This window comes from Coccidioides posadasii, chromosome 3, assembly GCF_018416015.2.
Source record: "Coccidioides posadasii str. Silveira chromosome 3, complete sequence".
NCBI classification, from domain to species: domain Eukaryota; kingdom Fungi; phylum Ascomycota; class Eurotiomycetes; order Onygenales; family Onygenaceae; genus Coccidioides; species Coccidioides posadasii.
In genome coordinates this window covers 1,353,031-1,372,724 of record NC_089409.1, presented here as the reverse complement: position 1 = coordinate 1,372,724, position 19,694 = coordinate 1,353,031, and the positions used below count along the sequence as shown (strand labels likewise).

The following is a 19,694-nucleotide window of genomic DNA, read 5'->3' as shown; positions in this document are numbered from 1 at the left end:
GAAGCAAGAGTGGCAGATAGCTTGGGAAAACGGGAAACACGGCAGATCCCTCTTTCGACTCGGGGCTTGACCCGGAAAAGCGATCTTCGACACACACAAAGCAACACATAGAGCCATCAGCTCAGTGATCACCCAGATGCGTACAGGCAAGATCGGCCTCCGCGCGTATCTCCATTACAGCAAGAGAGCCGACACCGACAAGTGCCAATGCGGCTACGGAACGCCGACCGTCCGGCATATCCTCCTGGAATGCCGTGATTGGCCGAAGAGCAGCGACAAATGTGGGCAGGCAAGACTCCAATACAACTAGCATGAGTGTATAACCAGTAGATTGAAGAAGAAGGAGGAGGGCCAGGAAGGGCCTGACAAGGCAGAGACACAGAACAGATAGAAAGGCTATGGATAGAAGAAGCTCGGAGGAAGGAAGCATTCTGCAAGAGTAACCGGGGCAACTAAGCCCGGGGGGCTGATAGCCCTAGGGGAATAGTAGCCTCAAAAGCTGCATTTCTGCATTTCTGCATTTCTGCATTTCCGCATTTCCGCATTTCCGCATATCCGCATATCTGCATTATAGCTAGGGCGATATAAAACCCCTCCCACTCCTCATGGAAATAACCAACATAAGCATGGAAAAAATTAAGATCCCCTCGTTGCCGGGTGGAGTGCCACATGAAACGCCAAGGCGCTCACCTCGGAAGAAGAATTTCACATCCTCGTATGTTACCAACAGAGATGGAACTGGATTTCAGCAGCACCCTCCAATCGAGACAGCAGCAACCCCAGAAGAGGAGCCAATTTGGGAGACTTCAACCCAAACCGTTACCCCAGCTGCTACCTCCGGAACCCAGGAAGCATCCCCTAGTGTTCCAGCATCGCCTACCGAGAAACATTCTATCAGAGAAGGAAACACTGAATCTTCCAACGCAGTTCGCGCGTCGCCTAGTACGCCCCGGCAAGATGACCAGGCACATGCAGGGGAAAGCCCCGGTACACTCCGACAGGATAAGGGGAAACGTCCTCTCAAAGAAGAAGTCATTGAATATCCTAATTTAGATCGCTCGCCGCCTACTACGCCCCGGCAAGATGACCAGGCACATGCAGGAGAAAGCCCCGGTACACTCCGACAGGATAAGGGGAAACGTCCTCTCAAAGAAGAAGTCATTGAATATTCTAATCACGAGCAGCCCTCAAGTGGAATACCCTTCGCGGAACAAGGGTTCATGGACCCCACGAAGGCCATCGAAAAAATCTATGGGTTGAGGTCTCGGGAGAGTCCGCAAGCGATGCAGGCACTTTTCGCCTGGGAGTCAGATGGGCATCCAGGTATAACTAACGCAGTTGCTGGCCTAATTCTTAAAATCAGAGGTCACTCAGACAGAATAAAACGTGATGTCGAGAGCATTGCAGCGTGGCACAGCCTCCAGAAGGACATACTGGATCATAACGCCATTCTTGAACAGCTTGGAGCCCCGGAACAATGGAATTACTCCGTTGATCGTTTTCAGGAGACCACCGGTCTCACAATGCCTGATGATCCGAGATACTTCTTCTCGGCAAATAGTTCCAAGAAAGCTCATGAAGCTTCTCAGGATATCCGCACCATTGACCTCAGAGTTGATAGTGGACGTCCACAGCTCCATTGCAATGTTGTTGCGTGGGTCCAACCTTCCGCAGCTGAGTGTCAGGTGTTCGTCATTTATGAATACCAGGGAATAAAAACAGCACTATTGGAGCCGAGCCAACGGCATTCTTTCAACAGATATCATCTCCCCCAAATGAGATACCATGGCGGACTGACGCCAGGAAGGGAAACCTGGCTCGCGAATCGGGCGTCACTTAACGGGATCCAACTTGTGGCTAAAGACATTAATGAAGAAAGATACTGTGTGAAGATAAAGTATCTCAACGGTCGAGTCGGTTATGAGCCATTGGCAAAACTATACACGCTATTTCATCAGAGCCCAGCGACCATCAACCAACTGATTCGGGAGCGATACCTGAGGCAGAAGCAAAGGTTTCTCGAGGCACTCGAGGCCGATGAGGCTGTCAATGAAAACCTAGAAAGCCCCTTCGACCCTTTCCGCCCACAAAATCATGTCGATACTGTGTCATCACAACAACGCCTCAAATTCGAGCCATTTCATCCCCAGGGATTGGCAGTTACACAACATCCTGGCAGAAAGGCCAGCAAATTTCTCGACGGAAGACGGCCAAGCTCACAGCGAGCCATAATGGCTAGACCAAAGCCCAGTCAGAAGGAAGATCCAAAGCCACATGAACGGTTTCAGTCAGTAGAGGACATTTTTTCACTGGGGGAAGGGAGCCCAGTTGAGCCGGCCGAGAAAGACCCAGCAAGCCCGAGCCCAGACCAACGCCAGTCAGCCAGGGATAATCAGCAGCAAGTTGCCGATAGCAAGACTCCTCCTTCAAGGCATAGTCCAGCCACTGTCGAAACACCATCTCACTCAAGGCCGGAATGGAGCTTTATGAACTTCTTCTCGGCCAAGAAAGAGCAATGAGTTGGCTATTCCCACTAGTTTTCTCACTGATATAGTGTCTTCTGTTTTTCTGTTTGCGGGCCATCTGATAGGGAGGGAAAGCTAGAAGACGGTTTGAGCTGGTCGATACACAAGGCTTTTGAATTGGAGGTTTTGCGCACGATACTGTAGTACCATCAGATAATCTGTTTGTTCTAGCTATTAGTAAATTTAACATTGAATGCAGCTCCTTAGAGGCTGGTCAGGAAGAGGCTTCCAAATCCGTTGGGTCCATTGTTGGCGATAACAGCAGTGGAAGTCGGTGTATAACGTCAAAGATACGGGTATCCGTCTGATTAACCTTCTGATCACAACGGTATGCGGTGCAACGGGATAAAACTGCGTTCAATGGCAAATCGGACTCATAACTGTCACACTATGAAGACCTGTTGATCTGATAAGTTTAAGACTCTTGATTTTCTATCTAAAAAAGCGATGAAAATCAGCTCCTTATACTTATGTTCAGTCATAGGCAGCAGAGATAATCTGCAGGTAGTAGCTGTGCTGCCTTGTGCTAGTCTTGGTCACGTTGTGTGAATCCGTTGACAATACCTGACCTTGACAATACTTGAAGAAACCTACACTCGGAGAACAGTTTTCAAATAGACGAGCACATAAGATTTGTCTGCGCATAGTCAAAGGCATCCAGATACCCATCAAGACCAATGCGGTGCATACCACCAGGATGTGAAATATGGAATGAGAGCCCCATAGGTTGAACTTGCCAGGATATTGACTTTCGGGAAACCTGGCCTTCAGAACCCCATGTATTAGGGTCAATCTCTCTCTTATGTGCTGAGTTAAAAGACTTACTGCATAAAACAAAGTCCCAGATAGCAGGCAGCCTGCTTTTGCCAGAGTGAAGGGAAAAGCTTTTTCTCATCATCTGCGACGTGCCGAACACATTGAGTCCATGGATCAAGGGCGCAACACCGGACAAGCCAGTCACCACAAACAGCAATGCTCGGAAGAGGCGATACTTTCGGCCCTGAAACTTGGAATGCATTGTCATGAAGATGGTCAACGCCCCAAAAACTCCAATCTATCAACCAAGGAAAGAAGAGTGTTAGACTCAAGCACGAGGTCTGAGAAAAGGAAAAACTGAAATTGTGCACATAAGACATTAACTAACCATAGACCAGTAGATTTTGCGTGGCAAAGGTTCACACCAGAAAACCATGTATATTCCCAGGATAAGGTCGCCCAGTATGAAGACCACTATACCCAGCATGTCCAGTCGCAGGCAGAAACGTTCCATGTGTTTGGAGTGGTTCATCAAGGTGTGGTATGTCGCCGACAAGGACAGGCAGATGACGGCTGTCAACATGAAGATGGAGAAAGCAATGAAATCAGTGCCAGTGAACCCGGAATATCTGCTGGCAAGGTACTGCTGCATATAATACTCGCCGAGTAGGAAGAAAATAGCCGGGATGAGGTGGGAATAGATGTTGACTGTCTCGTTGTGGATATACAACCAACTGCAGAACGAAGCGTGAGCTGAGCCTGAGATAGGCCGATAGCCATGGAGAATCCACTGGTTGGATTCATGTCGGAACCATTCTGGCATCTCATCAAACGAGAGAAGAACTGGGCGTCCTGCCTTGCTTGCCTTGGATGCGGTGTTGCTGATGGATTCCATCCGTTCTGGCGGCTGCAGGCGGAACTCGAAGACGGGGAGTGGATGCCATCTACTGTCGTGCCTGATGATAATGTAATGTGGGGAGACCGGACTTTGAGAGTAAGTGGAAATACAAGATGAAGGAAGGGGTGCTCCTCTTGTTTTGTTTCTTGCACTACTGCCCTTTTTGTCAGTTGTTCTTGCTAAGCGCCAGCCTTGTTGGTTGTCGTGTTACAGAGTCCCACATACAGCAATCAGGCATTAAGTACACATTCAACGCCACGATCGTCCAGGAAGAGGGATCTGGCAGGATGCAAATGGGAATCAAGAGGCGGTCAAGGTATCCTGTCCCCGAGAATGACCTGTAGGTGGACTCTGGAGGTAGACGGCGATACTTTTACCACCACTCTTTTGAAATTTACAAATCGACTCCAGAACACGATCACGGCCTAGGGGATCTGATTGTAAATATGACGATCCAACACTTGGCTATTTTGCGACGGGGAAATAGTAGGATGGCTTCCTCTGTTTGCAGACGCGGAGTAATACCTTTCCAGACCTCAGCGGCCACCTGTGTGAGGACCTGCGCATTTCCGACCGGGCCTGATCGCTCCTGGCGTGGTGCGTGCCCGTAGATATAAAGCCCGACCGATCTCCCGCCGCCTGGGAGGACCGTCTTCTCTTGTTCCCTCTCTCTCTCACTCTCTCTTCCTCTCGCTCTCCCTCTCCCCGTGCTTGCGTAGCCCCTACCCCAGTCGCATGCCGCCCTCCTCGTCCGGCGCCCCGCCCACCTCGGTTGTGCGCTCCCTGGCTCCCTGGCTCCCCGGCTCCCCGACCCACCGTCTAGCCAGCTCGTTCTCCCCCGTTCCCCGGATCGTCCGATCCCCTCTGCGCTCGCGCGGGAGTGGTGTTCTTTGCTTCTGTCGCCCGCTGGCCGACCTGGCAGAGGCTCGCGGGACAAGCAGTTGCGTGGACTTTTCCATAACGGACAGAGCCAGCCGGCCTCCCTTCTTCTCGCTTCTCTCAGGACCCGCGCGCGGAGTCATTTGATTCAGCTGCCTCCTCAGCTGCTGTGTCGCCTTGCAGGGAAGGCAGGCATACGTGTCTCAGTTGGGGGCGTCGTGCGGCGATCTCCGGTGGTTCCAATCACGGCCGGTGCTGGAAGGGTGATTTTCGGACTGGAAATCAGCCAGGTGCTGCAGGGTGGTCAGCTGGGACAGTGTTTTCGGCTGCATTGTGCATGTCCGTTCAGGGGAAAATTCTCTCATGTGCTCTGACGTGCATGGACCGGACTGGCTAACTTTTTGGCTCTTTGGCTTTCCATGGCTTTCGATGACTTTAAGGGGACAGATCACGGGAGGTGAGAATCAAGACGGGATGGAAAGGGCTCAGGGAAGTGGGGTGAGGGTTCTGAGCCAGCAGCCGCGCTGCGCGATTGGTGAATCTCCCACGGTGGTACGGTTGGGAGAGATGAGGAGAAGAGGGAGGGGAAAGCAGGGAGGCGAGGGAGACCAAGGACATTTAAGGAAGCGGTGTTTCCGCGCCCCTCGAGCTGGCCTTCTCTTCGAAACACCCACCACCTTATCGTCTGCCTCCCAACCTGCCAGTGATCGCAACCAGTGGTCTCTACAACCTTCCCAGCCATCCACCAGCAATTTTGCTATGATTCCTCCCGGCGCCAGAACAATGAAGCCTTTCGATATCAACAACATGAACGTAGTGGATTTGACCGGTGACTCCGACGAGGAGGACACCATGGATGCGGATAGGTTGCTGGATACCCCCTTTCATGCACCACAGCGCGCATCCGCAGCAGCCCTTTCCATTCTTGTCCGCTGAGCAACTACTACAGCCCGGGCAGTGGGCAGAACCTGAAACCATCTGGCCCCCGGGGTTTGTCGAATGCCGGGAGGTGCCAGAGCGAACCATTGTAATGTTCTCTCAGCCGGCGCAGTATGATTTTTTCCTCTCGCAGACCCTTGTGGGGGCCCAGAAGCAATACGGCTTGGAGCCATCACCATCATGCCCTCAACTGCCCAAAAAGACTAGCAACAGCCACAGACCAGTGCGACAGACCCCCGAATATTCCCCGTTGATGGATCGAACCAACAGCAAATTGTTGAGTACGACAAATAATATTTCTTCCTCTCCCACGTATCGACCTTCCAGTGACTTGATATCACCCTTGCGCAAGTCGGGCAGGGAGCCCCAGGACTCCCCTAGCAATCAGAATATGTACAGCTGTACCTACCGCAAGTGCACACTACGCTTCGAGACGCCTACAAAATTAGAGGAGCACAAGCAACTAGCCCACCACCAGTTTACGCGCAAATCTCATAACTACCGGTGCAACGACATTAACTTGTCCACGGGCAAGTCGTGCAGCTCGCGCTTCAGTCGACCTTACGATCTAACTCGACACCAAGCTACGATCCACGATGCCCGCAAGCAAAAAGCGCAATGCCTTCTCTGCGGGGGGACCTTTAGTCGCGCTGACGGGCTCAAACGACACATGCGCATGGTTCATTCCGAGGTCAATCAACCAGACAAGAGGTAGCGGAAATACAAAGCAAGGAGGATCTGAGGAAATGCTATCCAGCATGAGCTGCAAGCAGCGGTTAAGGATATTGGAAAAAGTGCCTGACTACTTGTATGATCTCTTTCTAAATTTAAGGCTTGACATGACGGTTGCCTAGGGGGTCTCTGACTTCAGCCTCTGTTTCTGATAATCTTGTATTAAGGGCTCAATGTCCAGTCGTCGCTGCCGCCGGGTTTTGTCTTTAAACAACTGTTGACCGTAAGCCCACTAGTACGCCGTATTAAAATCTGTCAATATTAAGTCACGTTTTGAAGACGAGTTATCGAGCGTTTGGGCCGCACACCGATTCCTCGCGTGTCTTGTACTTCCACCCCAGCCATGTGGCTGTTTTCTTTTCGTGTTTAACTTGAAAAAGTTCGCGCGGTTGCCCTCGTATTCTTTGGATGCCCAGAGATCACCGTTGAGTTCTTCAGGATCAGCAGGAGTGGTGTTCCATTGACATCGCCCCTTTGGGAGGCGAGCAGGGATAATGACCATGGTACCCCATGGGAACTATCGGTTCTATGGAATCAACTCTTATGCAGGCATTGGTGACGTTCAAATATATATACTGGCGATTTTCCCCTTCAAACCAGCAGGTTACTTGACCCTTAACCCCCAGGACTATCAACCCCACATTCCGACGGTACGCAGACATTCGGCCACACTCTACATTATTGATTAAACGCTGCTAAGAGCAGCAATAGATAGGTAAGGTGAGAGCTATTATTGTCACGGGCTTTGCTAAAGAATGAGTTAGACTATCAGCAATGGCGACCCCAAAACAGGTTTATTTTATTCCTGACTCTGATCCCACATCCACGGCTCCCTCTACAGGATTAGGCCCTGCCGATATTTTTCATGTTTTCCGATCCAAGGATGGCTGGCTTACTGTTGCTGCAATAGAGCCTCGGGTTTCTGGGGTTCAGAATATATCTGTAGAATTTTCCTGCGATATAGAAAGCTTCCTCTATGCCGCAGCGGTTGCACAGTGTACCTCTCCGGACGCCGAGACGGCATATTTGCGGATTATCAGTGACCGAGATATGGGGGAACGATTCGAATCAATCTGCGAGGCTCGAGATGCGGTGATAATTGACCACCTGGAGGCTGTGGTGGTAGAGTGGTAGAAGATTATGACTACCCTGGATGAAATAGAGCGTCAGGCGCCCAAATCGCCTGTGAAATGCTTATGTGGTAGTTTGCATTTACTAGAAAAGGCTCTATATTGTATCCGCGACATCGTTCAAAGGGGTATCGCCGAACATCCTGAGTGCTGGAGAGCGGTTCTCGACGTTCGTCTGCCTGCGGTTGCTGATTGTGTTGGGAGGATTCAAATTTTTCTAACTGACCCATCATGGCCCGAGACTCCCGGCGATATTCAACGTTCAATGGTGCCACTCAAGCTTGTTAGAGAAGGTGCGAGGAGGAAATGAGAGAGCTTAAAGCGAGGCTTGCATGCCTCAAGGCAAGACGGCATTCTCACGGCGCAAGGCCTATCCTGGTATGCACTCTCAGGTCCACTGCTAGAATTCTCTACTCACTGCTTTTTTAGACCGAGAGGCCTACTGTGTACCAGAGCCTGCTTCACCTATGCTTGATTCTCCGCAGGTGCGACTATCCCGTTGTCCGCAGGCTTCGAAAAGAGATGGATGTGGTCTCCTGGCAGCACAGTGACTGGGAAGAGAGATGCAGACAACTCAACCATCTCTCGGATGATGACTACGAAGGTCTTGCTTGCACTCTGAGCGACTTTGCTCCATTCGAAAACATTGAATTGACAGGCAAGAAAGTGAAGAATCAGGTTATGGGTCTGATGGTGAAACTCAACGCGAGTGCGGGTGAGATAACTCATGAAAATGGGTCCGCTCCCCGAGTGAGTGATGAGTTCAGCGTTCATACAAACATCATGCTACTCTGCGCCCCCATTGGAATATTTGCTATTGTCCCAGAGCTAGAAGGCGATGTACTTCACAGAACAGATCCCGAAGATCATGCCGCTGAGCTCAGCCGGTCGCCTCTGTATCAGAACATGGCTGTTACTGCAAAAAGCGCAAAAAATGAGCTTGCCGGCATTATCTTCTCTCTGGAGCCGCAACGTCTTTCCATCCAAACAGCGAAAGATGGTCTGTCGGTTGGCTCTCACAGTCGGCAGAGGCTTCTTAAAAGGCCCAGCTACGACAGTATTGACGACGCCAACAAGGAAAAATGACAGAGACGAAGGGGCAAAAAGGCCATTGATAGATGCAGCGAATCTCGATCTGAATCCGACTAGGCTCTATTCCAAGGGAGGGAGTGGCTCAGGCCCAGGATTTTATTATGATATGTAATATATTTGCGTTCCACATCTCGTCCCAGCCTTTAATACTGACGCTTCCGAAACAGCCCCCGACTATACCTAAGACGCTACAATCAAAAACAGTTCCCACCATCACTGCGAAACTTTCCCATAAACACACTAGTGTTTTCTCTGTTCACAAGACAGCCTGCCTGCTAGCCGGTCTTTGGTTTGGCCTCTGTGGCTTTCCAGCGCTGCGAGATGACTTCTTCCATTTTGTCGAGTGACATCCCAGGCAAATGGCTGTTCTCCCTGCATTCCCCTATGATGGCACAATTAGAATGAGATAACTCGGTTTTATTTTCACGTACTACACTGGTTTTTTGTGTGTTTCCTAAGTCGGGTTAGTCCTCTCATTACGTGAAAGGGCAAAGGAAAGGCGAACTTACTCCTCGATAATCCTCGGAGGACATTGTCTCTTTGTCGTCTGATATGCTTTTTACCTATTGGGCTCAGCTCTCCGGCCCTCTCAATCAGCTCGTGGCTGGGTTCGGAAATATTGTCAAGGGTATGATAGATGCTGAGGCTCTGTTTGGCCTACTGCGCCAGAAGCCAACTATCACCAATGAGCCCGGCGCTCAAGAGCTGGTTTACAAAGAGGGACAGGTAGCATTCCGGGACGTCGAATATGATCCCAGAAGAAAGGTCTTAAAAGGCCTGGATTTTGAAGCCTTCCCAAACTGGATTACGGCCATTGTTGGAAAATCTGGAGAAGGAAAATCAACAATTCTAGATTTGCTCCTCCGATTTTACGATCCGACAGCTGGAACTATCTACGTTGATGGGCAGGATATCTCCAAAGTCACCCTTGATAGTCTGATAGCAACACTCGGCATTGTTCCCCAGAGCCCAGAGCTCTTCGGCGACACGATCATGGCCAATGTTCGCTTTGGGAGGCTGGATGCCACCGATGAGGAGGTCATGGATGCATGCAAAGCTGCTGCCATTCATGATAAGATTATGAGTTTCCCCGATCGCTACAATACTGTCGTGGGAGACGGTGGGCCAAGCCTGTCACGCGGGGAACAGCAGCGTGTTGCAATAGCACGGGTGATCCTTAAGAACCCAAAGATTGTCCTCCTGGACGAAGTCACCGCCAGCTTGGACAGTGAGACAGAATCACAAGTTCAGCAGGGTCTGCAGCGGCTCTCGACCGGTCGGACCACAATAATCATTGCGTAAGTATTTCTCAAGGCGGCATAGTGTTGCTGCTAACTATTCTCACAGGCACCGCCTTTCTACCATCAAGAAGGCAGACCAGATACTTGTAGTAGGTGACGGCAAGATCATAGAAAGGGGTACACACACGGAGCTTTTGAGGCGCGACGGCTATTATCGCCACCTTTGCGATTTGCAAGACCTTTCTACTTTAGATAAAGAGGAACTGTCAAGCACAAGCTCATGAGAGAGCCTGATTTGCCAAAGAATATCACAGGCCAATGGGGATCAGAATGACAAGATAGATTTACTGTTGTATGTAGTGATAATCGTGATGGTGCGAGGTCCTAATTTCCTAGAGTGGCCTAGCACCACTATGCCGATTCGGATATAGTGTTGTCTTGGCGTCCGTGGCAAGGGAACTTTGTCTTGGGCTTCCTTGCCTAACGCCTGTAACTGTCTCCCTATTTCGTCTTTCTCGGCCACTATATATAAAGTCCGAAACGAGCCGAATGGCTAGAGCGAGTCAGGCACTAGGACGAGTGAATGTCAGTGAGTGAATGACTAGTAACATTCCGTAGATGTAGGACGAGTAAATGGCTAGGACGAGTGAATGACTAGGACGAGTGAATGACTAGGACGAGCAAATGGCTGGGACGAGTGAATGACTAGGACGAGCAAATGGCTGGGACGAGTGAATGACTAGGACGAGTGAATGACTAGGGATAGTGGAATACCGAGCGAATGGTAGAGATGATCGCCTACGTTCCTTTCGGATGATCGTGGGCGAGGTGACGATTAAGGACAGGTCAATGATAGGGGCTATTCTGTCAACCGCTTGTTCCGCTCGCATCTCTATTCACTCGATCTAGTTGCTCTCAGACGGCGAATGCGCGGACTGAAACGTTGGTGTCTGATGGAGGACTCGTATGCTTGTCATTCACTAAGCTACCTAAAGGGGAATCTCGGCTAATCTATGTGGGTCACGTGAGCGAGGTGCTAGTTGGATTACCTAACACCGCGCCTGCCCTTTCGATTCTCCCTTCCTGGGCTTAGGGTCTTGGCACTTCTCCGAAAGCTTCTGGTTTGCCAGGGCTTCTTCAAGCAACTCTCTCAATATTCCGTGGCAGCTCGCGTTGCAGGTATGGCAAAATTATCGCAAGCCGAAATTCAGGAGCAAAACAAGCGTGCAAGACTTGCAGTTCTTCCGAGAGAACTAATATGCGAAATTGCGGCGTACCTTCAGCCCCAGGATTACTATGCCTTCAGCCAATGCTGTCGTGAAATTTACAGTTTAACTCAGAATTATGCTTGTGCTCGCATTGCTGTTCAGGTACTACCTCCCTGCCTGATATTATTAGAAGTAATGCTGACTTCCTCCTAGGCACACATCCCTCATACCCTCGACGCAAAGTTGGCGGATCAAAAGCAAATCAGCTTTTATGATGCCATACGCCGTACCGTTTTTAGAATGAATGCCATGGATACAGGCCGCCTCTATTTTGTGGGTCAGATTGACGATATAATCGGATTCCGTATGAAAGATGGTGTTCTCTGCTACCAAGACACCAGTGGTATTGGTGTGATGGATATCTCCCGGGGTCACGTCGAACATCTTCCTCTGGAGACTGGTCCCTGCCAATATGAGCTTCTGCATTATAGCAGTGGCTTTATATCCTACCTGAGCTTTTCAGAGTCATGCTCTCTCCTTGCGCTTAACATCATCAATATCCACTCCAACACCTCATGGGTTAAAACGCTTCCGTCTACCCAACGCCCTACTTTCGTCCGAAACGATCGCACACTGCTTGTGTATGGCTATCGGCTAGAGGCTGCGGGTACCAAAGAGTGGTACATACAAGCCATCAGGTTAGATACTGGCAAAATCATCCCCGAAATGCCGGTCCGACTCCACAACTTCTTGAGCTTTGATATTGGGAAAGATGTCTGTTTTGAGGTTCAAGATGGGTGCCTTCATGCTGTTTCAATTGGAATGCTACCTGGCAGCCAGGCATCCTGGTATACGTACCTTGTCTTACCAGCAAGCGGGAAAGTCTCTCCGAGGTGGACAATATATCGACGTCCACCAATGGTAAATGAGCTTTACTCGGACAGTTTAAGGCTCATGGCTGACTGCGTCACCGGAAAACTTCTTATTGTGGAGAATTGCCATACACAGCAGGACTATGTCCACTGGAGCAACAAACACTACCTCCAACAACTGGGCAGGGAAGATGAGGATGGCTTCTGGCGAGAGGGATTCCCTGAATCCGATATGCTGTTACAGGAGGATGGGCTTTGGGCAACTCTTCAGCCTAAATCTTCGATTTTGGACTCCGGTAATTGGACGGCATGGCTACAAGAGTTCGGTACTCTAGATTCTATGTTTGTTGAGTTTTCAGACTGCGAGGAGTTCGACTTTTATTTATCGATTAAGACACGGCGGGGGAACACAATATATTGGCAACCCAAGGGTGTCATTGCGGAAATCGAATCGCCGGAACGCTTGTACGTGGACGATAGGAACTGTGTTTTGTTGACTGATAAGAGGAGACTTGTTGTGCTGAGCTTTGATCCAGCAAGCCCAGGCCTCAAAAGGTGGTGTGCTAAGGTGATATCCTACTGGTGAAAGATGTAGATACAGGGAAACTTACAGCAGCTCATCCCCTCTTGGACCATAATAGCCGGGAAAATGCCACGGTCTTCCAAAAAAGGAGCGCTTCTGACTCAAAATTTCACATCGTAGCGTTGACTTGTAAGGTGACTTGTAGTTAGGATCAAGAACAACTTGCAGATGGGGATGGTCTTGTTTGAGACGTTCATCAAGGCCATCCCAGTTAATATTTGGATATCCGCGCTCCATCCATTCCTGGGCAGTCTCCACCCGGTGAGCTCTGCAGAGCGAGAGGGCGATGGCAGAAGGAATATGAGTGGATGTGTGAATAATCTCAGCCCCATTGCAGTCGCTGGGCACTGACCTCAGAAAGCAGAAGTCATCGGAAGAACATCGGACCGCTTGGAGTCGACAGAGAGCCCTAATCAATCCAATCGGCCAAGAGGACGGCAAACCAGCCACCGCCGCAGGGTTATGGCTCTTGGTTTGATCGGCTGAGAGAGGACGGGGTAGCGCCATGTGAAGGGTTTTGTGGGACGCGACGCCTGCACAAAGGATGATAGAACAAATAAGATAAGCCCGAGCGGCCCCCAAATCCTCGCCCGAGGCCTTCAGATCAGGCAATCATGCATGCCAGCATGTTCCTTCTTACTCAATTGGTTGATCTGTCCTGGCTCTCTGCAGGATGTGCTGGCATCAAAGGACAGGCAGAAACAGGAGGATTGCTCCAACAACCATAAAAATGAGATCAGTCCCTCATCCCCCTCAAGATACTTTCCTCTTGAAGTTGCAGAGCCGAGGGTCAAATTGTCCTGACACAGCAAACCCATTCCATGTGTAAGGGATCTGTATCCATTCCCTAATTTTGCCTGGATGCTAATCCGCCCCCGCTTCTCTAGGTAAAATAAAATGGCTTCTCAGACTACCGGAACTCTCTCTGATAATATCAGTACTGAGCTCCAAGCAAAACTTAAGGAGCAAGAGCAACTCCAACAACAGGCGCTTAAGCTTGAAGACTATAAAATCTCTGAAAGAACAGGATGCAAACTTAAAGCTACTCTCCTCCAGTGCGAAACGTTCGCGGGACTTGCGCCACCACACCGAAACAATGTCCGCTGACGAGGAAATACAAAGGCATCAGGTGGAATTGGAAGATATTAAGGAAAGGATCCTTGTTTTACGACGAGCTATCACGTTGCTATCACAGCAAGGCTGAAGAGAAAAGGTAATAGGTGAGCATTACACGTTATTGCCGCTGTCTAACCATAATGCAGCAGACAGAGACACTGACACCAACTAGCAACCAATACCGCCAATGAGGGAGGAAAGGAACAACGCTCTCGACATCAAAGTGCTCCCATATTCGCTGTAGAGCAGCGGGCTCATGTTTCACGGATGGGAGGTCTTGTTTCTTCGGTTTGGCTGGCTCGGGTGCAATTGGTTCTAATCCTGCCGCTTCCAATTCCTGCTTGAAAGCCTCAAATTCGGATATTTTTTTCTGTAGTTCTTCCACTAGTGGCTTCCGCAGAGGAAGCTTGAAGAAGTTCTCTACTCTCTTGCTGCTGTCTTCACCATAGTATGCCCGATCTAACAGGTTCCAGTAGACATTCCCCAAATAGCATGGTTTCAAGAGTGCGTACGCGATAAACATCTTCTTTGGCAGGAGGTTCGTTGCCAAGCGTTGAGCTATAGGAAGAGTATATTTATACCTCTTCTCTGGGTTATAGTATCTGTCTTCTCTTTCCATCGTAGCTCGCTCAAAGCGGGAAGCCTGTACTATAAAACTATAGTCATAGGGCTTTCTTGTGGCAGCCGGCAGCTCCTGGCCGGTAATCCAAGATGGCGGGACAAACATTTGTGGCGGAACTGTGTGACTCCACTCCCAATCGATGACTGAGATGATGTTCAGATCATCATCCACAAAGATATTGGGCGGGGGGGCGAAAATCCCCGTGCATGAGAATGAACGGCCCGTGGTTGTCTTCTTGGTTGACCCATTCCATCACGATGCCTTGGGATGCAAATATGCCGTATAAATAATTCCGTGCATCCTTCTCATTGAGGATACTATCTCTCCCGCGGTAAAAGTCGTTGAAAACTAATTTTAGAACGGCATAGGCGTAATCGATGGTGGAATTATAGGTTTGGCGGGCAGGGATGATCTCCGAGCTGTTCATCCCGCTGAGTTCCTGGTCATTCAGCTCAATGGTGAGAGGGCGGTTATGCTCGAATACCCACTTTTCATCATCGCCATCAAGTGTGAGAGCCCCGACGTGATCGAACTGCTGGCGATAGAGTTGAATGTAGACGTCAGCGAGCTGGTCGAGCAGATGCAACCTCAGCTCATCTGAAAGGCGCGGCACATCAATTCCATGGAGAGTCTTGCCAGCAATGTACTCAACAGCCATGAAGGGAAGGCCAAGAACATTATCTCGGTGGATGGAATATCCGAAAAGATGTGGGATAGGGATGGTGGTCTTCTGAGAAATGTACCTATGTAGCAGGGCAGTGTTGTTAGAGTCTGTCAACAAGCGGGAATATGCTGAGTTTCTTACTTCATCGTTGCTATCTCGCCTCGCATCTTCTCCTCAGGGAAGGCAAGGCGTGGGAGCAGAGGGATTCGGATCATCCATCGTTCAGCACTCCGGGTGGGTTCAATATCGGCACTCTGGTCAGCTATGTCCGTGAAAACGACTGGAAAGCAGATATTATAGCTCCATTTCATCGGAGCTGAGAAGATCCGGCATGGCTTCTTCTCAGGGTGCAAGGAAGAAGCTAGCTCGCGGACGGAAGATGGCTTGATCAGTCTGATGAACCCCTCAACTTTGTTGTTGAGGTGATGACGGGTGAGTTGATCCATGGTACCAAAGGACAAGAAATCGATGCGTCAGCAACAACCGTCTCTCAAGGTCCGCTGGGCAGAAGCCGTCGAGAAGAGCTCGGGACGGAAAAACATTGCTCCCTGGAAAGAATATGGCAACAGGGCTTTGCATCGCTTCCTCACCAGGGTCTGAGAAATGACTGAATGAGCTTTTTGAAATGGTGAAATTTCATTGTTGAAGGTTGGGTATTTTCTCTCATCCAAGAAGACATGATTGCTAACATATATTGATATAAAGTAGGACATCCATATTGAAACCCCCCCTCTCTCTTCCCGGGTCTCACGGAATAAGTCGTCCATGCACCACAAAGAACCACGCAACGTAATGATAAACAGTCTCCATCCATAACAACAGAAGGCTTAACCAATATTCTGCCTCGCTAGAATCCTCTCAACTATGCGAATGTAGCGTCATACTCAATTCGGATCGTGTTGGTGACGCTGACTGGGGTTCTTTACCCAACTTCGAGAGAGCTGCATGGACTTCCTTTGTCCATGGCTCAAGACGATCCAAATATCTCTGCAGCCCTTTCACAATACTGGAAGTTTAGCTAGTTCTATGCCAGAGGTCCTGTTCCGTACTCACCCTTTCAACAAGGCAACCCTATGAGAAGGTTAGTTTAAAGCTTCTGATATGCAAGGAGTTGGCTTACTCGGCCTCAAGTTCTTTGATTTTATTCTCGTTGCTGTAGGCAGGCTCCACCGTGGTGTGTTGCTCAGGAGGAGTATGTGCAAGCTCAGGAAGGCTTTCGTCAAAGGGCTGGAGAGGAAGCCCGGACAAGATTGCATTCATTGTGGTTGGAGACACGTCAGCCATGTTGGTATACTCTGGCTGAAGGGGCTGCTGGTCGAGGCTATGATGGGAGGATGGCGTGTATGGATAGCAAGTAGCAAAGCTGGCAAAAGCTTCAAGGGCAGAATGTGGTAAAGTTTGGAGATGAGAAAAGATATTGCAGCGGGATCTGACCTTTTTATGCCTTTGAATTTCCCATGCGAACCGCCTCCAGCGGTAGCATCATGATTCTATTTTCATTATGCCTTGGAACCTCGCATACGAACTGGCATCCTAATTGACCCCGCCTCCGGCGGTAGCATCATGATTCCAACCCAACATATAGCCGAGATATCAGATGGGCCTTCTGTTCAGCACCAGATGAGGAGAAGCACAAAATCTCATTCAATCAAGCCAAAGATAAAAGAGGTAGGTTCTGAGAATACGTGCTAGGACTAATAGGCGCCAGGAGGAAATGTCAATCAACGCAATCAAGCGCCTCAGGGGCCGCGGGATTACGTCGATGCTTCCCATTCAGCTCTTCTTGCTAGAGAAACAGCTACTGGCACAACAAAACATTATCAAAAATTTCACGGCGACGACGTCAAACTGCATCAGGCTGCTCGGCCACGTGTCAGGAGAGGGAATTAGGAAGCTAGGGGAGAGGGGCACCTAGCGGAACCGCATACGTACGTATTAGATCTCTATGAAACTTCCTTCCCTCAACTAATGTACTAGTACAGCTGTGAACAAGGCCAACGGAACGACGAAGGTGCTTGGGGCCGACCCCTATAAAGAGTTTGTTCACCACCTATGAATGGAGACTCTCAAGGCCTCCCGTGCCTCTGCCGCCGCCGCGGCGGCCAGCGGCGGCGGCAGTGGCGCGGGAGTGAATAAAACCATGAACGCTGCGGTTCCGGGGACGAATGGCATCGAGATTATCATCGACTCAAGCGCCGGCGACCGCCGCGAAAGCGCAGACGGCACGCGGCTGCGTCCCCGGCAATGTAATACGAACGCCCGAACCGACGAGGTACCTAACACTCGAGAGGCAGAGGGTTAGTAAAAGCGAACGCGTGGAATCGGTGGATGGGGAATAATTACCGCAATACGAGAGATTTCAACATCAGTGGTTATTCACACGAGAGAGAGGCCAAACGGCGGCGAGGGGTATATTCGGACTAGTCCGAATAGGGAAACTAGAATCCAATTTGGCAATTTATTTTTTTTATCGCGTTTTTGAGTGAATTGAGCCTGGGAGGAGTTTGCTTGGGAGAAGCCTGCGAGCTGCGGAGCATGGGGGGTGTTATGTAATACTCCTAGCCCTACAAGTCCTGCCCAGCAACTCTCTCTTCTTCTGTTGAAGAGCTTGAGTATCTATGACTGCCAGCTCCGGTAGCAAACAGCGCACCACTTTGCTAGGGTTTTTGCATTGGTATGCTTGTGTTAGAGGAGTGTCTTCTTCATTCTCGCATGGAAGCAGCGGGTCAGCACCTGCAGCTATCAGAATCTCAATGACTTGAATATAGGAAGAGGGCCATCTATCACATGGCTGATAGATTTTGAGCCCGTTGACCGCATAGTATAAAGGGGTTCTTGATTTTCCATCTCGGAGATCGGGGTCAAGTCCATGGGCGACGAAAAAGCTGGTAGCTTTCGGGTTTCCTGAGGCTGCATAATGTAGCACACTCTTGCCATAGTGATCTTTGTAGCTAAGATTGATTTTATGGCGAGCAAGTACGGAGAGACTTGCGGAGTTTTGGCAGTGCCCCCATGTCCGTGGGGCGCCCCTATAGATTGCCGCACCAGCATCAAGCAAAACGTCAAAAACATCAGGCCGACTCCCTAGTGCATCGGCTATTTCCACTTCTCGTGGAAGTGCCGGAACCTTTCTGCAGAGTAACTTGACAATTGACAATCGTCCATACCGCATAGCAATAGTTAGGGCCGTTAAGACAATGCTGTTTCTCCGTGCAGCACCCATGTCATGTTCGAGGAGCCATTCAACAACATCATCGCTGTTATATTGAGCAGCTAACATCAGGGGAGTAGAGCCACTGAATTCAAAATCCATGATGACAGACCCATAGCCAGACCTTCTCTCCACAAACTCCCAAAGCTCTTTGGTACCATACCTTCCAAGCATAAGGTAATATGGTTTAGGCACTGGTACGCCACTGTTGTTCAAATCATCGGTCAAAATCTCCTTGAACAGTTTCATTCGCCCTTCTTTGGCGATGGTGCGAAGTATGAAAGTTTTATATCTTGATCGGCCGATCCGGCTTCGGGCGGCAAGATTGAATTGCCTATTGGCATATGCCAACGCCATTACGGAATTGAAGGGTAAATTTGATAATATCATATCAAGAATTTCGTTTGGAAGGCAGTGCAGCTGCATCTTGCTCAGTGTTAAATATGAAGGGAAAGAAAATTTCATCTGCTGGCTTGTGAGTGTTGTGAGGAAGGGTCTGAGCTTGTCTGTTCCAAGCAGGCAAGTGTCAGTTATCTGTTTGTAGTATGTATTTGATGTAAACACACAAAAAGGCAGAAAGGCAGAAAGAGAGAAATCTATGAATTATTTGGTCTGGTTGAAGGCTGGTCTTGGCATTCGCCAAGACTCCTTTCTAATCTAGCCTGATAGGCCTCCAACCAATCCAATCCTTAGTCTTCCAACAGCGCTGACACAGCCCCACGTGATGAGAATTCACGCGTTTAACAAAGACAGGGCTCCCACGCCGAGGGCGAATTCGAATGGACCGAATTGAGCCGTACTATTATCAGCGCGATTCAATTGAGGAATCGCCCTGATTGCACCCTTTATTACCAGGCACAGTCCAGGTATCACGTCGATAACGCGATTGGATACGAGAGCGGCGCAATACTGCCCACTTTGTGCTCTGCTCATTGTGTATCAGATGTAGCCAAATAGGTAGTGGTCCACAGCAAATTTCAGGGAGTTACTTTACATGATATCCGGTTTCCTATTTCTTGACACTTCGCGGCGCTCCAGATTCAACTTTAGGGACTTGACTAGTTTATCCTGCTCTTCTACCATAATAAGCAAACTGGCATTATGTTGCTCGAGCATATCCATCAATTCATTTAGCGTTTCCAAGCTGGCTTCAGTACGGCGGTGTATTGAAAGAGCAATCTATCCAAAGCCTCTTGCGCGCCGGAATGGTCTTGGTATCTTCCTTG

The 19,694-nt window shown here is 49.6% G+C and overlaps 11 protein-coding genes across 11 annotated transcripts; 6 read left to right on the top strand and 5 right to left on the bottom strand.

The window, feature by feature from the left end:
- Window positions 1-626: 626 nt before the first annotated feature.
- D8B26_005394 (uncharacterized protein) lies at window positions 627-2,519 on the top strand (the record flags this gene model as incomplete). Its single annotated transcript, XM_066124840.1, has 1 exon — window positions 627-2,519. The coding sequence occupies one exon, from the start codon at window positions 627-629 to the stop codon at window positions 2,517-2,519; it is 1,893 nt and encodes a 630-aa protein (XP_065980921.1).
- A 616-nt stretch (window positions 2,520-3,135) lies between these two features.
- Window positions 3,136-4,176, bottom strand: D8B26_005393 (uncharacterized protein; the record flags this gene model as incomplete). Its single annotated transcript, XM_066124839.1, has 3 exons — window positions 3,136-3,290; window positions 3,351-3,579; window positions 3,670-4,176. The coding sequence occupies 3 exons, from the start codon at window positions 4,174-4,176 to the stop codon at window positions 3,136-3,138; spliced, it is 891 nt and encodes a 296-aa protein (XP_065980920.1).
- A 1,311-nt stretch (window positions 4,177-5,487) lies between these two features.
- On the top strand, window positions 5,488-5,994 carry D8B26_005392 (uncharacterized protein; the record flags this gene model as incomplete). Its single annotated transcript, XM_066124838.1, has 1 exon — window positions 5,488-5,994. The coding sequence occupies one exon, from the start codon at window positions 5,488-5,490 to the stop codon at window positions 5,992-5,994; it is 507 nt and encodes a 168-aa protein (XP_065980919.1).
- Window positions 5,995-7,503: 1,509 nt separating this feature from the next.
- Window positions 7,504-8,945, top strand: D8B26_005391 (uncharacterized protein; the record flags this gene model as incomplete). The annotated part of the gene is made up of 3 exons (XM_066124837.1): window positions 7,504-7,851; window positions 8,148-8,237; window positions 8,289-8,945. 3 exons carry the CDS (start codon window positions 7,504-7,506, stop codon window positions 8,943-8,945), a joined length of 1,095 nt encoding a protein of 364 aa, XP_065980918.1.
- Window positions 8,946-9,503: 558 nt separating this feature from the next.
- D8B26_005390 (uncharacterized protein) lies at window positions 9,504-10,476 on the top strand (the record flags this gene model as incomplete). Its single annotated transcript, XM_066124836.1, has 2 exons — window positions 9,504-10,249; window positions 10,299-10,476. The coding sequence occupies 2 exons, from the start codon at window positions 9,504-9,506 to the stop codon at window positions 10,474-10,476; spliced, it is 924 nt and encodes a 307-aa protein (XP_065980917.1).
- An 897-nt stretch (window positions 10,477-11,373) lies between these two features.
- D8B26_005389 (uncharacterized protein) lies at window positions 11,374-12,858 on the top strand (the record flags this gene model as incomplete). Its single annotated transcript, XM_066124835.1, has 2 exons — window positions 11,374-11,562; window positions 11,614-12,858. The coding sequence occupies 2 exons, from the start codon at window positions 11,374-11,376 to the stop codon at window positions 12,856-12,858; spliced, it is 1,434 nt and encodes a 477-aa protein (XP_065980916.1).
- Window positions 12,859-13,752: 894 nt separating this feature from the next.
- On the top strand, window positions 13,753-13,962 carry D8B26_005388 (uncharacterized protein; the record flags this gene model as incomplete). Its single annotated transcript, XM_066124834.1, has 1 exon — window positions 13,753-13,962. One exon carries the CDS (start codon window positions 13,753-13,755, stop codon window positions 13,960-13,962), a length of 210 nt encoding a protein of 69 aa, XP_065980915.1.
- Window positions 13,963-14,089: 127 nt separating this feature from the next.
- D8B26_005387 (uncharacterized protein) lies at window positions 14,090-14,698 on the bottom strand (the record flags this gene model as incomplete). The annotated part of the gene is made up of 1 exon (XM_066124833.1): window positions 14,090-14,698. One exon carries the CDS (start codon window positions 14,696-14,698, stop codon window positions 14,090-14,092), a length of 609 nt encoding a protein of 202 aa, XP_065980914.1.
- A 58-nt stretch (window positions 14,699-14,756) lies between these two features.
- On the bottom strand, window positions 14,757-15,703 carry D8B26_005386 (uncharacterized protein; the record flags this gene model as incomplete). The annotated part of the gene is made up of 2 exons (XM_066124832.1): window positions 14,757-15,336; window positions 15,399-15,703. 2 exons carry the CDS (start codon window positions 15,701-15,703, stop codon window positions 14,757-14,759), a joined length of 885 nt encoding a protein of 294 aa, XP_065980913.1.
- Window positions 15,704-16,115: 412 nt separating this feature from the next.
- On the bottom strand, window positions 16,116-16,541 carry D8B26_005385 (uncharacterized protein; the record flags this gene model as incomplete). Its single annotated transcript, XM_066124831.1, has 3 exons — window positions 16,116-16,263; window positions 16,311-16,328; window positions 16,378-16,541. 3 exons carry the CDS (start codon window positions 16,539-16,541, stop codon window positions 16,116-16,118), a joined length of 330 nt encoding a protein of 109 aa, XP_065980912.1.
- A 1,261-nt stretch (window positions 16,542-17,802) lies between these two features.
- On the bottom strand, window positions 17,803-18,825 carry D8B26_005384 (uncharacterized protein; the record flags this gene model as incomplete). The annotated part of the gene is made up of 1 exon (XM_066124830.1): window positions 17,803-18,825. One exon carries the CDS (start codon window positions 18,823-18,825, stop codon window positions 17,803-17,805), a length of 1,023 nt encoding a protein of 340 aa, XP_065980911.1.
- Between the last annotated feature and the right edge of the window lie 869 nt (window positions 18,826-19,694).